The sequence below is a fragment of the Trichogramma pretiosum genome, unplaced genomic scaffold, assembly GCF_000599845.2.
Source record: "Trichogramma pretiosum strain Unisexual culture from Peru unplaced genomic scaffold, Tpre_2.0 scaffold58, whole genome shotgun sequence".
NCBI classification, from domain to species: Eukaryota; Metazoa; Arthropoda; class Insecta; order Hymenoptera; family Trichogrammatidae; genus Trichogramma; species Trichogramma pretiosum.
In genome coordinates, this window is record NW_019641630.1 from 984835 (window position 1) to 1003976 (window position 19142).

The following is a 19142-nucleotide window of genomic DNA, read 5'->3' on the forward strand; positions in this document are numbered from 1 at the left end:
AAAATACTCATAAGGATGCTGAATCAAATCTGAAGTCAGATGATCCCTACGACCTTGACTTCAAGGTCATTTGAATGTCAAACTTAGAGAATTCAATATAAAAATCCGAAAAAATCACATTCCTATTTTGAGGGTTGCCGAATCTCAATCATTGTTCATATTGACTATACCTAGCAATTTTAAGGCCAATTGGTGGTAATTTATAGGTCATATCAAGGGTTACTAAGTGAACGCGATAAAATAACAGAAAAAGATTGTGTATAGGTTTTGGGAGCTGAGGAATTCAGATATTTTATCATCAAGATCAAGGTTTTTTGCATGATTTTTTACTTTTTTCTCTTGTAATGCACGTTGTTTTCTTCCAACGACCAGCGTAACAGTTGCTGTTTGCGTTCAGTTCCTCTATGTTGGCTCTTTCCCTTCTACATCCAGCAGTAATCAGCCATCATTGAAACATCCCATCTACCTGGATTTCGCTGCTCCATATGTTTTATGTCTTGATGGAGCCATTCTCCTTGCCCGTCGCTATAATCTCCACAGTATTCTGGGAGCTAATGGTAAGTCCACTAGGTCCGGTCGGTGGATTTGAAAATATTTTTTTTTGTGGCTGTGTTATTTTTGTGAGGGATGTCAATATGGAAAAGCCCATCGAGGCACACAGAAAACGTTAGCTACGGAAAATGAAAGCTTCGAGCCTGGTGAGCGCATACACGTAGATCTGTGCTGCTACATGACTCAATCGTTGTCAGAGTCGAAATTCTTAATGCTTTTAAAAGATGGATCTTCAGGCTACAGACAAGTGTATTCTCTTAGGCACAAAAATGAGGCTACGAAGTTTTTCGGCAAGTTCTACAATCACGTTCTGACATCAACCAATAGAAAAATCAAGACATTACGATGTGACAATGGATCAGAGTTCTGCAATCGCGAGTTCAGGGTTTTCTTATAGGAAAAGGGAATAAGCTTATGTACGTCTGCACCACATTGTCTATACCAGAACGGCTTCATCTAAAGAGACAACAGGAACGTAGTGAAATCGGCACGATCTATGCTCCACGATGAAAGTTTGACAATATTCTTGTTGGCCCAGGCTGTTAAAACAGCAGTTATGAGCTATTCCACAACAGGTGTTGCAGGGCAAAAAAATGAAGTTGAAACTAACCATGTACTCTTCAAGAACACAATGAACAATGGAAATCCTGAAAATCACAGCCCCCTAGGTCCAACCCTCGTGAATCTACAGGGGCTCAAAGTTGGGTTTTCATGTTTTGAGGATATTCTGCTTCTTACTCTGCTTTTCCTGGGGTGCATATGAAAACATTTCTAAACTCTGTTTTTTCATATAAAATTTGATGTAAAATTCAAATCTGTACTCAAATACGACATTCATAACCTTAAAACCCCTTAAAATGGAAAAAATAGTGTAAAATAGCATGAGAGTAAAAAAACAGTTGTTCGTATACCTCAAATTAATACCTCTAAATACAACTTCTGATAAAGTTTGGTAACTGAGTCACCATTACAGTACGATTACCATTACCATTACAGTCATTATTGAGGTTTTTTCCTCATTTTCCATGTTTTTTGGCTCTTCGCAAACTACCAAATTGTCTGTAATGACTCAGTTACCAAACTTTATCAGAAGTTGTATGAAGATGTATAGATGAACATATTAAAATATTGGCTAATTTGAGGTATACGAACGACTTTTTTTTTACTTTTATGCTATTTTACACTATTTTTTCAATTTTAAGGGGTTTTGAGGTTATGAATGTCATGTTTGAGTACAGTGTGCAAATGTGTGAAATTTTGTCCGTTTGGACCGAAACAGGTTCATAAACTAAAAATGTTCTTGTTGGGGTGAAATAACCAAAGTTTTCAATCAAAATAGACTAATAGATCACTATAGAATAGTCACAAGGTATATGAGTTATTTGTTCTCTAGAAAAATAGCCTCAGAGTCGATAAATATTAATTTTTGTTACGTAAAATCAATTTTTAGTGCGGTATGTGGTATTTTTTAGATTGGTAAAATTATTTTAAGGAGGCTGTTGCGACCCAAGGTGCTCTTGGGTTGCGCTGCGCCGCAGTGCGTTGCGCGGCACATTATAGACAGCACCGTTTGCTACAGCTGTGCTCATTTTTACATTCGGAGCTATACAGTTTACGTCGTGTGACTCGGTATAGCTGCGGTAATATTTTTCAAAAAATAACTTTTTTATTTGCCTGAAAACACACCTTTTTTATTATATCATTCGAAAGTTAATGAAATTTCCTATAATAAATATTAATTTCATTAACTTCTAAAGTGATGTGAGCTCACAGTACACTAAAAACTGCCACTTCCCATTCGATTCAATGTTAAATGGCCAAAACTTTGAATTTCATTATTTCCCAAATTTGCATGGAAAACCCAATTTTTTTTTACTAAAAATCTTGTAATTTCATGAACTATCGTTGGTTAAAATTTCACTTCGGTCTAAAGTTCATTTTATTTTCGCTACAGCCTCTTTAAAATGATAATTTTCTTGAGCAACATCTTGAGATGATTTTTCCATTTTTCGACAGCTCAAAATATTCGACCTAATCCTGCTTTCTACGGTCATGGAATTATGCTATTCGTCGATATTTATAAACAAACATTTGCTTGCCTCTAGAAAACTAACGTACCTAACAGTCGAGTATTCATTTTAGCTCAGTACGCATTCCAACCTTATTTTAGCTATCTCTACAAATCGCGCATATATTTAGTATATATACCAATCGGACAGGTTTTCTGACACTTGCGGGAATTGACCATACTCTATCTGTTGGTGAAATCGGAAAGCTTTGATTATGCTAAAAGTTGTTACAATACAAAATAAATTTTTGAAGTATTAATCCTCACATTTTCCCATAATCCATAGTAAAATTTGCCACATAACAATTTTTACTTTGTAACATAGCAATTTTTTGAATATCTTATAAATACTTTTGAATTATACAGTTACGAAAATATCTCGATGTTAAGTAATATTTAGCATGTAAATAGTAGAAAATGCCCATAATCAGACTCTGAGGTACTTTTTCTAGCGAATATAGTAAAATTTGCTTGCGAATGTTTTGATATTCATTATAATATTTTTTTCCGTATATGTATGCTATCGGTGTCGATTCTGAGTTTAATTCGGAGTAAAGTTAAGCATCTATCTTTTATTTTTCGTATTACGCAATTGGTAGCTGTAGAGACCGGGTGTCGAATTATTGCTAGGTAGCTAATACCATTTTAGCACATGTTGCTATTGCTGCTCGTGTCACCTAACAATGGCGGATGTCATTTGGGACACCAATTATAGCAGCTTAATCGCTCAGCTTAATGGGATAAAGAGTATTCTTAAAATGATTTATTGCATAGTATAGATTTCCACTATACGATAATTATAATTATTAACATTATAAAAAATGTTTAGAATGGAAATATGCATCAATTTTTACTATAAATAATACAATAATTTATCTTACTTGATTAGTGAAGTATAAAGTCTGTAATAACGAATTCATATAACAAGTTGCTCCCTGATTTTTTAATCCAACAAATCCTGTATGTTTTTTACTGTCCCAACTTACTCCATGAGGAGCATCAGCTATCACATGTACCTGTAAATAAGATATGTATTAAATACGAGGATGTCAAAAAATATTTTCTACTAACCGATCATTGAAAACCATTTTCTTAAAGTTATTATAATTGCCGATTACATAAAAAAATCATTTTTTTTCTGATATACGTTCGTTACGATACGTTCAATTTTTCCCGGGAAAATCACCGGGAAACTTTTATAAACAATTTTTTCAAAAATTCATTTTTAAGATTATTTTAAGTAGTCTACGTCGAAAAAACGTTATTAGTATGATAAAACATATAGTTTGACATAGAAAAGTGTTTATCGGAGTAACAAGTTTCAGACAGCAGCAAAATATCTATGTTTTGCAATTAAAAAATTTTTTTTCTAACATTTATGAGTAGATAGGTAAGCAGATTTAGCGAGGTGTCCATCTTATATTATAGATGTGATATCATAGTTTACAAAATGTTTTGCTTTAATTGAGCGCCTGCTGTTTACAAATTCAATAAATATTGAAAAAAGTTGTACATGCGTATTATGGAAGGTCAGAGCAAACTAGGGGCCTGAATTTTCGGTTTTGGTACCCCTTTTCTACCAACGTATTATAACATATCGAAATTTCCGGAAAATCCGTGAATCCCGTAAACGATTCTAATCTATTTTCCAATATCATATATCTAAGGATTTACGGATTTTAAATTCATGCACTAAAATATTGAAATGTCTCAAATAGAACTTTGGTAATTGTAATTAGAATGTATGGTTTTATTTTGGAAATAATTTTAAGATTACCTCTAATGTTATGGTGTCATCTTTTATGTAACCTTTTTCTGGATCTAAAACATCTTGCCAAGTCATGAAATGACTAAATCCCCAATCATTCTCTTTGCTATAAAATAGATGCTGTATTTCTGTAATTAAAAAAGTATTGATAATTTTATTTTTGTCTTTAAAACTGCACATAAATGTTAGTATCAATGTAGAAGTGTTTCATATTCCCTATGTTATTACTCTTCCGAAAAGCGGACACTTCCCAGTAGTGGACAGTTTTCGACGGTTTTAGTGTGTCCACTATACAGGGATTTCACTATATATAATAAAATTTGCATCTCTATTTCATTTTTACTCACTTCGACTGAATGAATCGTGACCTTCTTTACACGATAACAATCTTAATTCAGCAACAGCGTAACAACTCCAAGAAGATGATTCACTTTCTCCATTGCATTGCAAGAAAAAACCCAATGATCTTTGAGGTTGACGCTCTTGAGTTTGACTTGATCTAGGCATTACCATAATTTTCCAAGGTAGATTGCGAACGAAACACGGTGGTGATAGTTGCGAATCTTTCATTTTCGAAACATTCTCCACCGTGAATCGGAAAGTGGCTTCAGATCTTGATTCATCTGCAATATAAATTGGTATTAATAATACTGTAAACTATCTACATAGTAATTTAATTAAAAAATTTAATTAATATAAAATTAGAGTTATTATATGCCGAACGGTAACTTTATACTTTTGCAATGGGTTAATATAGATCATTCATTAATTCTGTAATGACCTTGAAACATGAATTTTTCGTGGTAGGAGTCGACTTTGCGTAAAGATAGTAAAAATGCGAAACGAATAAGAGTATAAGTCTCAAATAAACAGAGCCCTTAGTGTTAGATTGATATTTTCGCTCGCTAATGATTTAATTGATACCTTTGTACTAGCTGTAGATGGTAAGAAGTACCCCGTAATAAAACGTAAATCAACAGAGTGATTGTCTTAAAATAATATTTCTATTGCTGGGACTGTTGGAAAACTCATTCAAGTTGTTAATTATTTTTGAAAAATAGATTCAAGACAAGCCTACTGTAAACGAACCTAAAAGTTCGAAATTGTAAAAAAGCAGGCTTTACTTGTATTAACCATATGAAAAAACCCGCTGAAAATTTATTGGCAAAGAGCTTCCTCACTAATATAAACTAACTAAAGTTTTATTATTAATGAAGGGAGTGCACTGTATTCTGAGGAAATACCTAACTCTATGTAAAAGCAAAAGTACAAATTTTTATTTTGACTCCGTACAATGAGAATAAAATTTAGTAGGGTGGACTACAGCGCCATAGTAGATTCAACTAAAGAACTAAAATAACTGCGGCTCGAGTTAATTCGTCTAGTTACATAGCACATTTGGTTCTCATCCCGCTGAATCGGAAAAATCCGAATGCCTTCACTAGGATTCTAACCCACGGCCCCTCGACCAGACGTTGTCTCGATGCCTAGCACGCTACACACTGAACCGACGAGCGCTCTTCTCTTTCACTTTTCTCTTTTAACCCATTAAGTCCGGGACAGGCACATTTTCGATATTTTTTTGAAACGGTTTACTTTTGAAAATGGTGTCTGGAGAGCTTGCCAGTAAGCATATTCTACGCAAAATTTAATGAACTTTTCGAATCCGGTGTCAAATTTTCGAACAAAGTTTTGCCCACTAACAAGTCAAAAGTTATGGATGGTTTTATAAAAAAAAAACGTGATTTCGAAAAAAAATTTTTTTCGAATTTTCACATGAAAATCTTTTACATCCTTTGTTACAAATAAAGCGTCCATGGGTCCTTCTCTTAAAGTTATGATGGTTCCGATTATTGAATTATAATTTTAAGTACAAATATGGCGACTGGAACACGAAAATAAATAAGGAAATTTTTCGAATTTTTAACTCGAAAATGATGGATTCTTAGAATTTATCAAAGAACTCATTCGTCAGTAAAATTTTTTCCTCAAATCCATCGTTTTTGAGTTAAAAATTTCAACAATTTCCTTATATATTTTCGTATCACAGTCGCCATTTATTGGACTTTCATGGAAGGATGGAAGATTTTCATGTGAAAATTCGAAAAGAAAAAATTTTTTTTCGAAATTACGTTTTTTTTCATAACACCATCCATAACTTTTAACCTGTTTGTGATATTGAAAATCTGACACCGCATTCGGAAATTTCATTAAATTTTGCGTAGAATAAGCTTACTCGTAAGTTCTCCGGACACCATTTTCAGCAAAAGTACAACGGTTCAAAAAAGTATCAAAAATGTGTCCGTCCCGGACTTGATGGGTTAGAGGCTCAAAGGGGGCTAAAAATCGAAAAAATTTTTATTTCATTTTTGAGTCGGAGTTTTTGTCCCCTTTCCATTGCATTTTTTGAAACTTCAAAATTTTGTTCATTCAGTGAGATACAGCTGTTTCCGTGAGCCATTTTCGTATACTTTGTGTGTTAAATTTTTTCTTCTTTTGTGTTTTCTGGCGTTTCACGTTTTTACAAAGTGCACGTCAGTTGTCGTAACTTTCAGAGGGTACCGATTGAGTTACCGCACTAGGGTCCCGTACACTTCTTCAGTACATCAATGGTTACGGTCACAATCTCGGGCGTGCCGATCCGACCGTTCAGTCACCCTGCACAAACACTGAAGCACAATTTTTTTTTCATTTTACGTTTTTTTTTGTTAGCTCCTTCATGAATCTACTGATTGAAAGTGATCTTTGAGTTCGATCGGCTCCCCCGAGATTGTGACCGTAACCATTGATGTTTTGAAGAAGTGTACGCGACCCTGGTGTTGTAACTCAATCGGTACGCTCTGAATGTTACTACAACTGTGCACTTTTGTAAAAACGTAAAACGCTAGAAAACGCAAAAGAAGAAAAAATTTAACACGCAATGTATACGAAAATGGCTTATGGAAACAGCTGTATCTCACTGAATGATCAAAATTTTTAAGTTTCAAAACAGGCAATGGAAAGAGGACAAAAAATCCTACTCGAAAATGAAATAAATTTTTTTTCGATTTTAAGCCCCCTTTGAGCCCTTAATAAGCCATGGAATTGGACTAAACTCGACCACAATGTTGAACAATAGTGCAAGTATAATTTTTTTCGCCGCCAATAGTTAAAAACATACATTTTTCGTCAGCGCCGTCGATTTTTGTACATGAACAAATTTAATAATTCCAAGAACTCCCGGCGAAGAGCCTCAATTGGACGTCATTATACGTAAGGTACAAAACTTGGCATTACGCAAGAAATATCGGGCATATAGAAGATCAATTGCTTTTTGTTCCAGGCCGATTCGAAGTCAACTTTATTGTTGTCTTTTAATAAATTGTGGCAGCGTTAAAAATTTATCTTTCGATTTTTTAACTCTGCTTGTTATCAAAATTTTCGTAAAAAATCCATAAATAATAAAAATTACGTGAACAACCTTGCTGGAGGAAAAATTCACTCACAATAAGCATTATACCTTTGTGAGAGTCAATAATTAAAGATTTGAATTCAAAGATAAATTTTCTCTCCAAAAATGAAATAGGTCTAGGGAATGATAGATTTAATGACAAGAAAAGTATCACGTTCATTACGGATTACGATTTAATTAAATTTGAAATATAGATTTAGGACGCGTAGTAAAAATTTGAAATGAATAAAATTTCACAGTTTTTAATTCTTGGCCAAACCCTTATAAAAATTTCCTATAAGATCCCGCGAAAATCCTACTGGAATCCTATAAGACTCCTGTAGGAATTTTGCGGGATCCTATAGGAAATTTTTATAAGGGAAAAACGCTAAGTTCTGTTTTATATTTAAATCGATATTGAATATGTGATAAATATTTAAAAACTTGCCTTCTTCCATATCATGATCTTGCGTTGTGATACGCTGATTTGAATCGCCATTGGTTACCGATAGCGGTCTAGGGTCTAAATTACAGGATATTTCTGAAAGAATTAAATGATTCGATACATTTAAATAATTTAGCATAATTCTTAGTATATATTTTAAAAGCTATCAATAATTTATAATAAAATGATACAATTTCATGATACAACTGTAGAATGTGATAATGCGTCAAATACATGAATCGCACTACTTTTCACCGTTACGTATCTTACTTTTATATTATCTTATTTTTTTCATACAGGGTCTTGAAATTTTGAGAAAACATTAATGAGCAATTCAACAATCTCCTTGCAACATTTCAGACCCTATTGCCATGCTAATTTTCGAGAATAAAGTCATCGAAAGTTGACTTTTTAACAGGGCGTGTATAGGCGCACATCTACTTTTGGACGCTTGTTATTGAATAACTCTCAAAGTATATCATACAGCTTTTCAAAAAACTGATAATATAAAGTATAAAGTACGTGTTGACATGCTAATCATTATAATATTAGCTCGAGAAAGTGAATTTTTATGGTCCGGTCAAGGTTTTGTTGTCTGCTGAAGAGGAGAGGGGACGCTTAAAACACTACAATATGGGGCCCTCGGGTACAACAAGAGTCGAAACTAACTAACTACACTCGTATTGACTAGCCGAGTCAGTTAAGAGTCACCTTAAGAACCATTAAACCTTTGAAATCGACATGTATGTTGGTTTCTCAAGTATTTACGTACTAACCAGTTACTCTAGATGATTTTTTACCATCAGTTGATCCTACCTATCTGGTGAGCTAGATTTACAATTTCAACTAGTTTGACATTGCTGTAGAATTGTTTAATTATGTGCTAGATATTGTTAACTTCCAATTTTATACATGGACTTTTGAAGACCTTTTGCTAAAAGTCCTCAAAATCAAAGCAGCTTACTGTACTGTACTGTACTGTACAATAAACTGGTCCTTATTTCCCCATTTGTTCCGACCTTCACTTCAAACGTTGATTCTGGTTTCTAAGGTGAAAAGCTGAGAAAAAATCTGAAAATATTTTTTTTATATTCTTTTTTGACTAATTTCAAGATTTTTTTGTACCATGTGTTTTTTTGTTTAGATGCTTATATATCGATATAGAAAATCGCGAAGTTTAAAAACGTGGTTTTTTTATGCTTGAATTTCATTCAAAAAAATCCCCATCACGTTTTTGAACTTTGCGATTTTCTTTATCGAGATAGAAGTATTTAAACGAAAAAATACAAAGAAAAAAAATGTTTCAAAATTAGTCAAAGAACGCGAAAGAAAAATTTCAGAATTTTTTGAGAACTTTTTCAGAAGAGTCCTAGAAAATTTGCGAGTTGCGACACGAGTTAACTATTACCTTTTGGACTCATATACGTGTTTTTATCAGTTTTTATACCCTAGGAACCAGAATCAATGTCTGGACTGAAGATACTGTACAAGTCCAAATATCCATGCATTGAAAAAAAATCCTATAGAAATCTCAAACTCATCGATGCTGTAGACATAACGCATCGTGTCATTGAAACCATGCTCGATAGTTAAAGCCTTCAAATCAACACATTTGTACAAAAAGCGTTTGTTTGTGACATGCACGTTAACTTTTATTTTTACCAGATTTTCGAAAAAATTTTGCAATCATACTAAAAAATTTGAAAAATTAACTATGCCCCCTTCCTAAATGAAAAAAATTTAATCAACAAAAATGTTTACGATTTACTAAAAGAGTGAGAAATTTTCAAAATTTTTTGAAAACTTTGGAATTGTAAAAATGACAAAGAATAAGTGACTGATATTGAGAATCATAGTGATGGTTATTTTTTCTAGTCTCAAACTAGCTTTTTTAAAGGCAGAAGTGATAAGCGGTTGGGCTAATAGTGACTACCTTAGTATACTTAATAGCATTCAATATTAATTTGCAAGGTCAATTGAACAAATTAAAAAAACATTTCTTTGATTGACTCATTTGATGATATTTAAAGAAAACTCAACAACTTCTTTTGCTACCTCAGCTAAACGTACTTCGAGTAAACTTCAAAATAATTTCACCTTTTTTTTAGCAATGATGATAACGATTATTTATTTTTAATTAGCATTTTATCTTGCTGAATGACTCTTACAAGGTTTTTCAGACTTATACCAAAAATTTCTGATATTATCAATTAATAAAATAATACCAATAGGATTTTTTTTAAATATATGCTATATGCACTATGAACGTTATATTTATAAAACGAAGTTCAAATTTTGGAGCATCTGAAGACTTCTTTTCATATAAGATTCTATATGTATCGACAATGGAAAATTGACTGGAATCAAATAATTATACTTAATTCATTAGTTTAAATTTTTTTCAAAAAATTATTAAATAAGTGAGAAACACTAAAATCAAAGCTTCCTCTATGAGGAAGCAAAAATAAAATTTGTCGTTAGATTTGAAAAATTAATCATAACCATGGTATCAAGAAATGGAATCAAACAAAGTTAAATAAAAGAAAATTTATGAAAATCATATTTATCGACAATTGAATCATAAAAAGGATAAACTAAATTTATCATATAACTCAAATCATTGTCAAAAAATCATGATGCATTGCATATAAAAAGTATGAAAATGAACGCTAAATATAAATGGTAAAATAGATTCCAATAAAGAATTAGGTTCTATAAACAAATTTTTTTATTTCCTACAATTTTATTTATTGTGGAATATGGGAAATTTATAATAAGTCGATTTTTTAATATTACAAATTTTGATGAATATATTCAATATTATACAACAGTATAATAATAATAATAATAATAATATGCAAAACAAGTAGAAAAAAATCATGTTTTTATTTAGCCAAAATAATTTTATTAAATAGTTTATCTTTGCAGACCAAACTTAAGCATTTTTATCATATTCATATTGGAAAATTGTAGGAAATTTTATTTTCTTCGATTATCGACTCTACATACTTTAGAAGTCTAATTATTGGTTGTATCTCAAAGATGCTTTAAAATTACTGCGAGTCTTTTATTTTAGGAACACACTCACGAGCATATTTATATAAATTAAATTAAATATAGTAAATATTATTGCATGATACTTTATAACAGTAAAAAAATAAAATCACAAACATTTGAATTTATTTGTTTCTTTGTCAAGTTAATGTTAAACTAATTATTGATTATGTTAAGTATGTTAATTATAGTAATGAATAATCAAAAGGATTACTTACTTACAGGTTCTTATAATAAATAAAAACTCGTAGAAAAGTCAACAAAAAGTTATGAGAAATGAGCAAGTATACTCCGTAATTTTTAGTCTAAAGATTATTCAAAATATCGTTTATAGTTATCTACATTTTTTTCTACATCTACATTTTTTTTAAAATTATTACTTTTGAATAAGTGGTATTATCATTACTAGATGCAATATAATTACTTTTAGTATGTTAGAAAACTATGTTATTTGGTTTTTTAGAATAAAAAAAAGAGTTTCGACTCAAACTATATGCTTTACATTGTCGTAGAAATGAGTTTTTGAACTAATTATTAGTACATCAATATTGTGCTTAAACCAGATGTGGTCATTGAGATTATTTCAAATAATTTTTAATAACCAAGAACAGATCATTGAAGGCAAATATCAGGTCTTTTGAGAAACGCGATAATAGTGAAATTGAATATATATAGATTATTAATTGTTACCTTCTTGAGTATCCATCTTTTCCAGTTCTTCAACCTGTACAGGTGCTGGGTTGAAGCTAGTATCAATACTTTGACTCATTTAATCAAACAACACTGTTAACTCTATTTGAACATAAATATCATCATGCCATAGGTCTCAATAAACCTATAACCTATCTAATATTCTTCACGTAAAATTATTCGTCGTTAAAATTTCTCAATCTTCTTTCTTCTTAAAATTAAAAGGACAATGATTATTTTCTGTTCTCAACTCAGTACAGTATACAATCAAAATTTAGTTTAATTCTTTTTTGAGAAGCTGTGTGTAATTGAACATTTTTCACTTGAAAATTACGATTTGTGATTGGTATTAACTATCAATATCGATATCGATATCAATTTCTTACGATTTTGCACAATTCATACAAGAATAATTTTATTAGTATTTGCTCTAAACATACCACCACATTTTACTTCATACTTTAATAAATGAGGATTTAAACTGGTAGAGAGATAACTGAGGTTTCCATTAACTTCAAATGAAACAGAAAATAGTATATAGAAACTTAGTATGCCTGTAAATCAAACAAGAGCGCCGCCTGGTTTCTAGAATATGAACAACAACGATATCGATCATATGGCTCCAAAAATAAATTAGACCTCTAAAAATTGACTCCTTCAAATAATTATTTAAACATTATATGAATTTTCGATAACTAAATCAAATAATTTTTTAAACTATATTCATCCAATAAATGTTTTCGTACAATCCGCATCTAATTTTACATTTTTGTACATTCTGTATTTGACGCAACAATTATAAAAAATTGTACAATAATTTTATAAAAATTATATATTTGCGAAACATCAAGTGATCTCTGATTTTAATGATATAATTCAATTTTTCATACAAAGATAGAAATAATCGAAATAGATTCGATTTTTTTCATAATTGTCATACATTAATATTTTTAAGAAGCTTGATCAAAAATGCAAAACATTCGAAAAATAACATGTCAAGAATGGCGTAAAATATGGGAACAAAAGCTCTAATGCTTATGAAAAACTCAATATTTTTTCATTTTTTGACGAAAAATTGGGTCAGTTTATGTATCAAATTGCACACTTGACTCTGGTGCATAACGTAACATTCGACTGTAGAATAACTAAAAAGTACTCTAGCTTACTGAAGTTTACTTTTGAAATTAGTAATGAGTATTTAGATACACTCGATCATACTATAATTTATTAACTTTAAAATATGAAAAATTTTATTTAACTGTGATTGAATAGAAAAGTATTCGATATTTTGACATTTATAATTCGTTACTTTGTAATAAGTGACTTGTATATTTTTTATAAACTCAGTTAAGTAAACATCTATGGTTATGTCAAACTGTTCCCTTAAAGTTGCTGTCATATGTTCAAGCAACATGAACCGAAGTATGGAAGCACATGCTTTCTTGAGGTATATATTTCAAAACAATTTATGTACCAATAATGAAATTGTAAAAAATATTAATTAATGTGAATGTATATTTAATATAGCTGTATGTCAATGTATTAAATTTTCAAAGACAATTGTTTTATGCTCTTTAAATTTTATTAAAAATTTCAATAAATACATTTCTCAAAAAACTATTAATTTAATTAAAAATTGCATGTTTGTCTCATCCATAATTACAAGATCATCTTTATATCAGTTATTTTTGAGATAACGAAGCATCATCTTGAACAAAAACCTCATAAACTCTTCAAGCATATTAATATTCTGCGAATTAATGATTTATAAAGTTTTTCCTCTAATTCATTGTAGCTTGTATTAATTATGTGAAATCTTGAGAAATGCTTTCTCAATAATTGGAATTTGTTTTATTTTAATAGTAGTGCAACAACATTTTGCTATTAGAATTATATGGATATTTAAATTGTTTGTATTTTCTGTTTTAAAAATAAATTTACATTTTTCACGAAATTGTTACTAAAAATTTTTCTCAATCTCTTCATCTTTCGTCAATATACTGAAGCAAGAAAAAAATAACTTTCAAATTTTTAACAAATCATTATTCGAATTTCTAATTGAAAAAAAGCCAAACAATTGTAATCTTTTTATAATTTATGTTCTAGACATCTACATCTATATCCTTGTTGTTCTTAATTATGACACCATTCAAACACTGCATGTTTATACCAACTCTGTGGTTTTTTTTTCCAATCTATATAGGCATTGTATAAACAATTTTACCCCAAGTTTTTACAAAAACCTTTTTCAATGTGTTTTAAAGTTTGAGTGACTTTTTCAATATCCCTCTACCTCCAAGATATAAAAAATATTATATATATATCATTGTCATATTTTTTATTTTTTATTAATAGCTGATAAAACATGTTCATCCCTAATGTATATGATGCAACCTAATAAATAATAAATAATATAATATCACAAGTGCCTAAAACACGGCTCAGTTAGATTTTTAGTTTAAAGTGGTAGAATGCTACCAGGTAATAAGCCTTCTCAATTCAACCTCGTTAATTTAGTTTCCAAATTATGTTAAAAATAATCAAAGAAAAACTGAAATATATTTTAATTTTTTATCCAATTTTCAGTAAAAAAGGATTCAATGTCAAATCATATGGCACTGGCGATAAAGTTAAATTACCTGGAAATGCACCTGATCGACCAAATGTTTACGATTTTGGAACAACTTACGACGAAATTTACAATGATTTGTCGAGTAAAGACAGACAATAGTATCCTTTTATTAATAACAATAATATCCTATATTTATCATTTATATCTCATATTTTTCCAATCACTTACTAATAGTTATACTCAAAACGGTCTTTTACACATGCTGGATCGCAATCGAAGAATAAAACTAAAGCCAGAAAGATTTCAAACTTCAAATGAAAAATTTGATATCCTTATTACTTGTGAAGAAAGAGTATATGATCAAGTAATAGAATGTATGGAATTAAAATTATCTCAAAATAATGAAGCTGTTCATTTAATTAATATCGATATCCAAGATAATCATGAGGATGCTACAGTTGGATCATTCTTAATCTGTGAATTAGTACAATTGGTAAAAATATTTAAATTCCAAATCACTATCTTAACAAAGTGAAATATTATTTTGTGTAAGGTCACTGACCTACACACATCTGGTGTTAGTTTTGTAAAGTTTTGTAAGGATTTAAGTTGGGGGTGAAGTTTTATTATTACTGGGATTTAATACGTCATTTCAATAGATTTTGACAGTGTTGAAGGTGCGCCTGTATATCTTGTCATTAGCGTGGCCCTTATTTACCAAAAAGCATGGAACCTCACTCCAAAGGTGTTTTAGTTTAGTTTGATTTAAAAATTAAACATTTCGTAACAATGCCCCTTTTAAGAGGTTCCCGTGAGTTACACACTACTTAATCGAGTGTTCCGGCAGTTACATGGGTTAAGTTAGCTGGCTTGTCGTCTGCTCACCTTAAAAAGAGCCGAAAAAGTCATCTTTTCGCATCTTTCTTAAAAAAAATATTGAGAAAATGACTGGATACCTCTATTTTGAGGCACGGATTTGGATAGAAGAAATTTTTCTCTACAATTTTTATAAAATCACTCCCAAGAATACTTTGATTTTTTTCTGTTAATTGTAAAAATTGCTCAAATTTGTAGGCATTTACATATAGACCCGTGTTAATTTTGGAAACTTTAATCGCATTTTTTTCGAGATTTTAGCCGGCTTGGTCATATGAGAGTCATGACATTGGATTCGGAGGATCAAAATCTATCGATATTCATGTATATTTTTCTTAAGAAGGTTTTCCGGGGAAATTTGAATGTAACCATAAATGGGACAACCGCCTATTATGGCGCACTTAAGAAACTTTTGGCTATGATAAAAAATTGTATCGTTTGAAACACAAATCCCAGTATGGGTAAAAACACCAGTAATGACCCAGCGCCACGCGCAGGCAGCAAAAACGTCCCGATTGCTCAGTTTTCAGCTTGCTTGTAAAGGGTTAAAGAAAATTCAAAAAAATAAATTTACATAGGGTTTCGATAGGTTTTTACCTCAGCTTTCAAGTAGTGGAGTCAAAAATGCAAAAATGTGCCTCCATAACCTCTAAAAATTGACTTAAAGCTAAAACACTTTGTAACTTCCAGAGTTCAACTCTGATTGACTTTATAAGTAGCTAGATTGGAAGATCTCGTGATTTTACTTCATAACTGATTATATTAAAAAAAAGGATTTTTTCAACTTCCTTGAGCGGTGAAGAGGGAAAGAGCGCGCGGTCGGCCGTTTTCGAGCACCGCGGCATGTTTTTTCGGCGCACTTTACGTTTCTTCATCTTTCACGCTTTAGGCCTTCGCCATAAAAATAAACAAATACATGGTTTTCGTGTATATTGTCTTCATGGAATACATGGAAGCTAAAATTTAATTTTCATTAATTTGTCATTTTTTATTGATATCGAATTCAAAGCTGAATCAATTGAAGGCAAGTTAAAATGTGACAACTATGAATAAGTCCTAAAAGCTGCCAAAGACTAGGATACTCGCTCCAGGCTCTTCAAGTAAATTTTCCCGTGTTAAGGTATTAGCCACTGCCGCCAAATCAATAGTACGTAAACCTTAATATCCACGATATACGGTGTATGTAATTATAAGGACTGCCACATTACCTTTCTTACATATTTTTCAAAAACATGATTTTTACGTGATTTTTACGTGATTTTTACGTGATTTCCACGTAGTTTTTACATTTTTCTTTGAAAACTTCCCCATTGCTCCCACCTGTTCTTCCAGCTCGCCTCGGATCCCCTGACACCTTCCTCCAGTTTAATTATGCTTTTTTAAGGTTATGAAATTGGTAAATTATCCTTCATTTATAGCAATCATGAAGACGATATTGCATATTTCTTTTACTCGTACTTTTTTTTAATATTAGGAATATAGAATAAAGAAACTCGCTGAAGTTCTTCGAAAAAAAAATTCTACAAGTAATATTCACTATAAATGCTCAAAAATTACATACGGATAGAAAAGCAAGAGCAAAACCCAACAAAAACTAAAACTTTTAAGAATAAGTTATTATGCAAGCTTATTTAACTAGTAACTTTCACACGTGTTTTTTCAGTCCTATTTGAAAAAAAATTGCTACTTCGATCACAGACTTCATTGCATTTCGACTCAAGTTAAAAGTAACTCGACCAATCAGCAGTATTTAAAGTGATTTCACTTTTCTGCTCATCTCTTTATATTAATAAATATTCATGACAAGAAAACAATAAATCATAAAAAAGTTGAAAAATGAAGAGATATACACTTGTACTTGATTAATAGTATATTTTGCACCTAGGGAGTGAAAAACTGGAAAGTCTGAAAGCACGTGTAATTTATTGATAATCACGTGCTCGGAGACTTTCTTTTTCCGCTATATAGGTGCAAATACAATTTTTTTGTGAATCACCCAGCCTAAAGTAACATTTTGGTTTTGCCCAGCGGGAGTAAAATGTTACTTTAGGTTAGGGTAGTACAAAAAACTCGTATGTAAATTATGTGGAATGTTATTAGTAGAATCACACCCGAGTTGATTGGTTCCAGTTGATAAAAAAATGAAGCAAACCAAAGAATAAATTAACATACTATGGCATGACATGTTTTAGGTATCGAGCGCAGCAAGAGTACAGTCATATCAGAAAGTGTCCCCAAAGGCCCGAGCATCATACTTAATTTTATACCATTGTGCTACGTTCACATTTATGCCCCCTTTTCTAAGTCATAAGTTGCCCTTTCTGGTACCGCGGAGTGAGGTTAACGATGCGAACGAACTCGCAGCGCTCGGGCCCTATGACACGTGAAATTATTAAAGCATTGATATACGTTAAAATATTTTGATTTTTTAATTTTTTTACTTGAATTATAATGTTTTGTTTCAGCTTGCTAAGAGTGGTGATCTGGACAACGATATAGATGAACTTCTACACGAATTTGAATCAAAGTTTGATAAAACAGTCTTACATACAGTGTTGTTTTATTGATTCTGTATGAAGATATACATAGTTTATATAATAAAGAGAAAATATTTAAAATTAAACTCATTTCTTCCTATATTTCAAATCAATATCTAAAAATTATCACATTATAAGGTGGTACAAAAACTATTTCGGCTGGCCATTTTATTTTTCTTTAGGTTATATACTAGATACAGAACTGAATAGACATCAGGCACTTCACCAGGGGACCGCTTTCGACCAGTATACTGGTTTTCACTATTGTGAAAAAACCCTTAAAAGAAATTGGGCACAAGTGGCGTTTGTTCGTAATCATCAAGAAACAGCCCTTCAGAATAGTCGATGAAATAACGGCTGCGACGGATTGAAAAGAAAATGTAGAATTGAATATCTTTTCTTTTTATACCAAAAACCAGTAAACGAAGCTCGCAAAGATACCACCTGCTCCAAGTTCGAGAAGAAATTTGGACGAAATGAGAATCGATGCAAACGCCAAATGACAGTACACAAAAGTCCCAAAGATTTCGCATGCAACAATTGTGAGAAGCCGTTTGGATCACGAAAGTCGTTCCAAATTTCTTCTTTCGCTTTTATTTTTATTTTTTCGACTTTTTGAATAATTTCCCTTTTTACTTGAACGTTGAGTTTGAGCAGCAGAACAATTTTTATTTCTTCGAGAAAATATCCAAGACAAGGAGAATAGAAAAAAATTGTCGATAAAGCAAAAATTTTATGCTGCTTTGATCGATCTAATATAATTGTGTGTAATTCGCCAATTAGGAACCACGGCGGCAAACCGGCCAACGCGGCCGTCTTTTGTTTTTAGTGCTAGTTTACCGTGCGCGCACCAACAAAATCAACGCTCAGTACTGGCCTTGAGATTGTAAAAAAATAATTTTTTTTTCCGACCTTACAGTCTAATAAATATATCTAAATATATATAACTCCTTTATATACCTCTGTATAAATGTAGACGATGATGAACTTGACACAGAGTTCAAATTACTTATGCACAGTCATTCACATGTTAATTAATTTTGAATTGAAATTTAATTCGATTTATTACTGAAATTCGTTGTCTTCTCGAAAAAAACTCATCATAAAATTTTTCTAATTTTTTTAGTAAGGCAACATTGATAAGATGATT

At 31.2% G+C, this 19142-nt stretch overlaps 2 protein-coding genes across 2 annotated transcripts in view; one reads left to right on the forward strand and one right to left on the reverse strand.

The window, feature by feature from the left end:
- Positions 1–12509, reverse strand: part of LOC106658194 (ubiquitin carboxyl-terminal hydrolase 7) — a 28502-nt gene extending 15993 nt beyond the window's left edge. Inside the window, exons 1-5 of the mRNA XM_014380037.2 lie at positions 12008–12509; positions 8267–8359; positions 4736–5011; positions 4398–4516; positions 3502–3636 (exon numbers count right to left, since the gene is read on the reverse strand). Of these exons, the coding sequence (XP_014235523.1) occupies positions 3502–3636; positions 4398–4516; positions 4736–5011; positions 8267–8359; positions 12008–12086 (702 nt within the window). The 5' untranslated portion in view covers positions 12087–12509. The remainder of the gene's footprint in view (positions 1–3501; positions 3637–4397; positions 4517–4735; positions 5012–8266; positions 8360–12007) is intronic.
- Positions 12510–13368: 859 nt separating this feature from the next.
- On the forward strand, positions 13369–18205 carry LOC106658200 (RNA polymerase II subunit A C-terminal domain phosphatase SSU72). The gene is made up of 4 exons (XM_014380045.2): positions 13369–13454; positions 14594–14737; positions 14814–15072; positions 17921–18205. The coding sequence occupies exons 1-4, from the start codon at positions 13369–13371 to the stop codon at positions 18020–18022; spliced, it is 591 nt and encodes a 196-aa protein (XP_014235531.1). The 3' UTR covers positions 18023–18205.
- Positions 18206–19142: the final 937 nt, after the last annotated feature.

Bases quoted from the DNA above. Each gene is read 5' to 3' on its own strand.
- LOC106658200 (XM_014380045.2), top strand. From the start codon at position 13,369: ATGGTTATGTCAAACTGTTCCCTTAAAGTTGCTGTCATATGTTCAAGC. The intron at 14,738-14,813 runs GTATCCTTTTAT...ACTTACTAATAG, and splicing joins TCGAGTAAAGACAGACAATA to TTATACTCAAAACGGTCTTT. The intron at 15,073-17,920 runs GTAAAAATATTT...GTTTTGTTTCAG, and splicing joins TCTGTGAATTAGTACAATTG to CTTGCTAAGAGTGGTGATCT.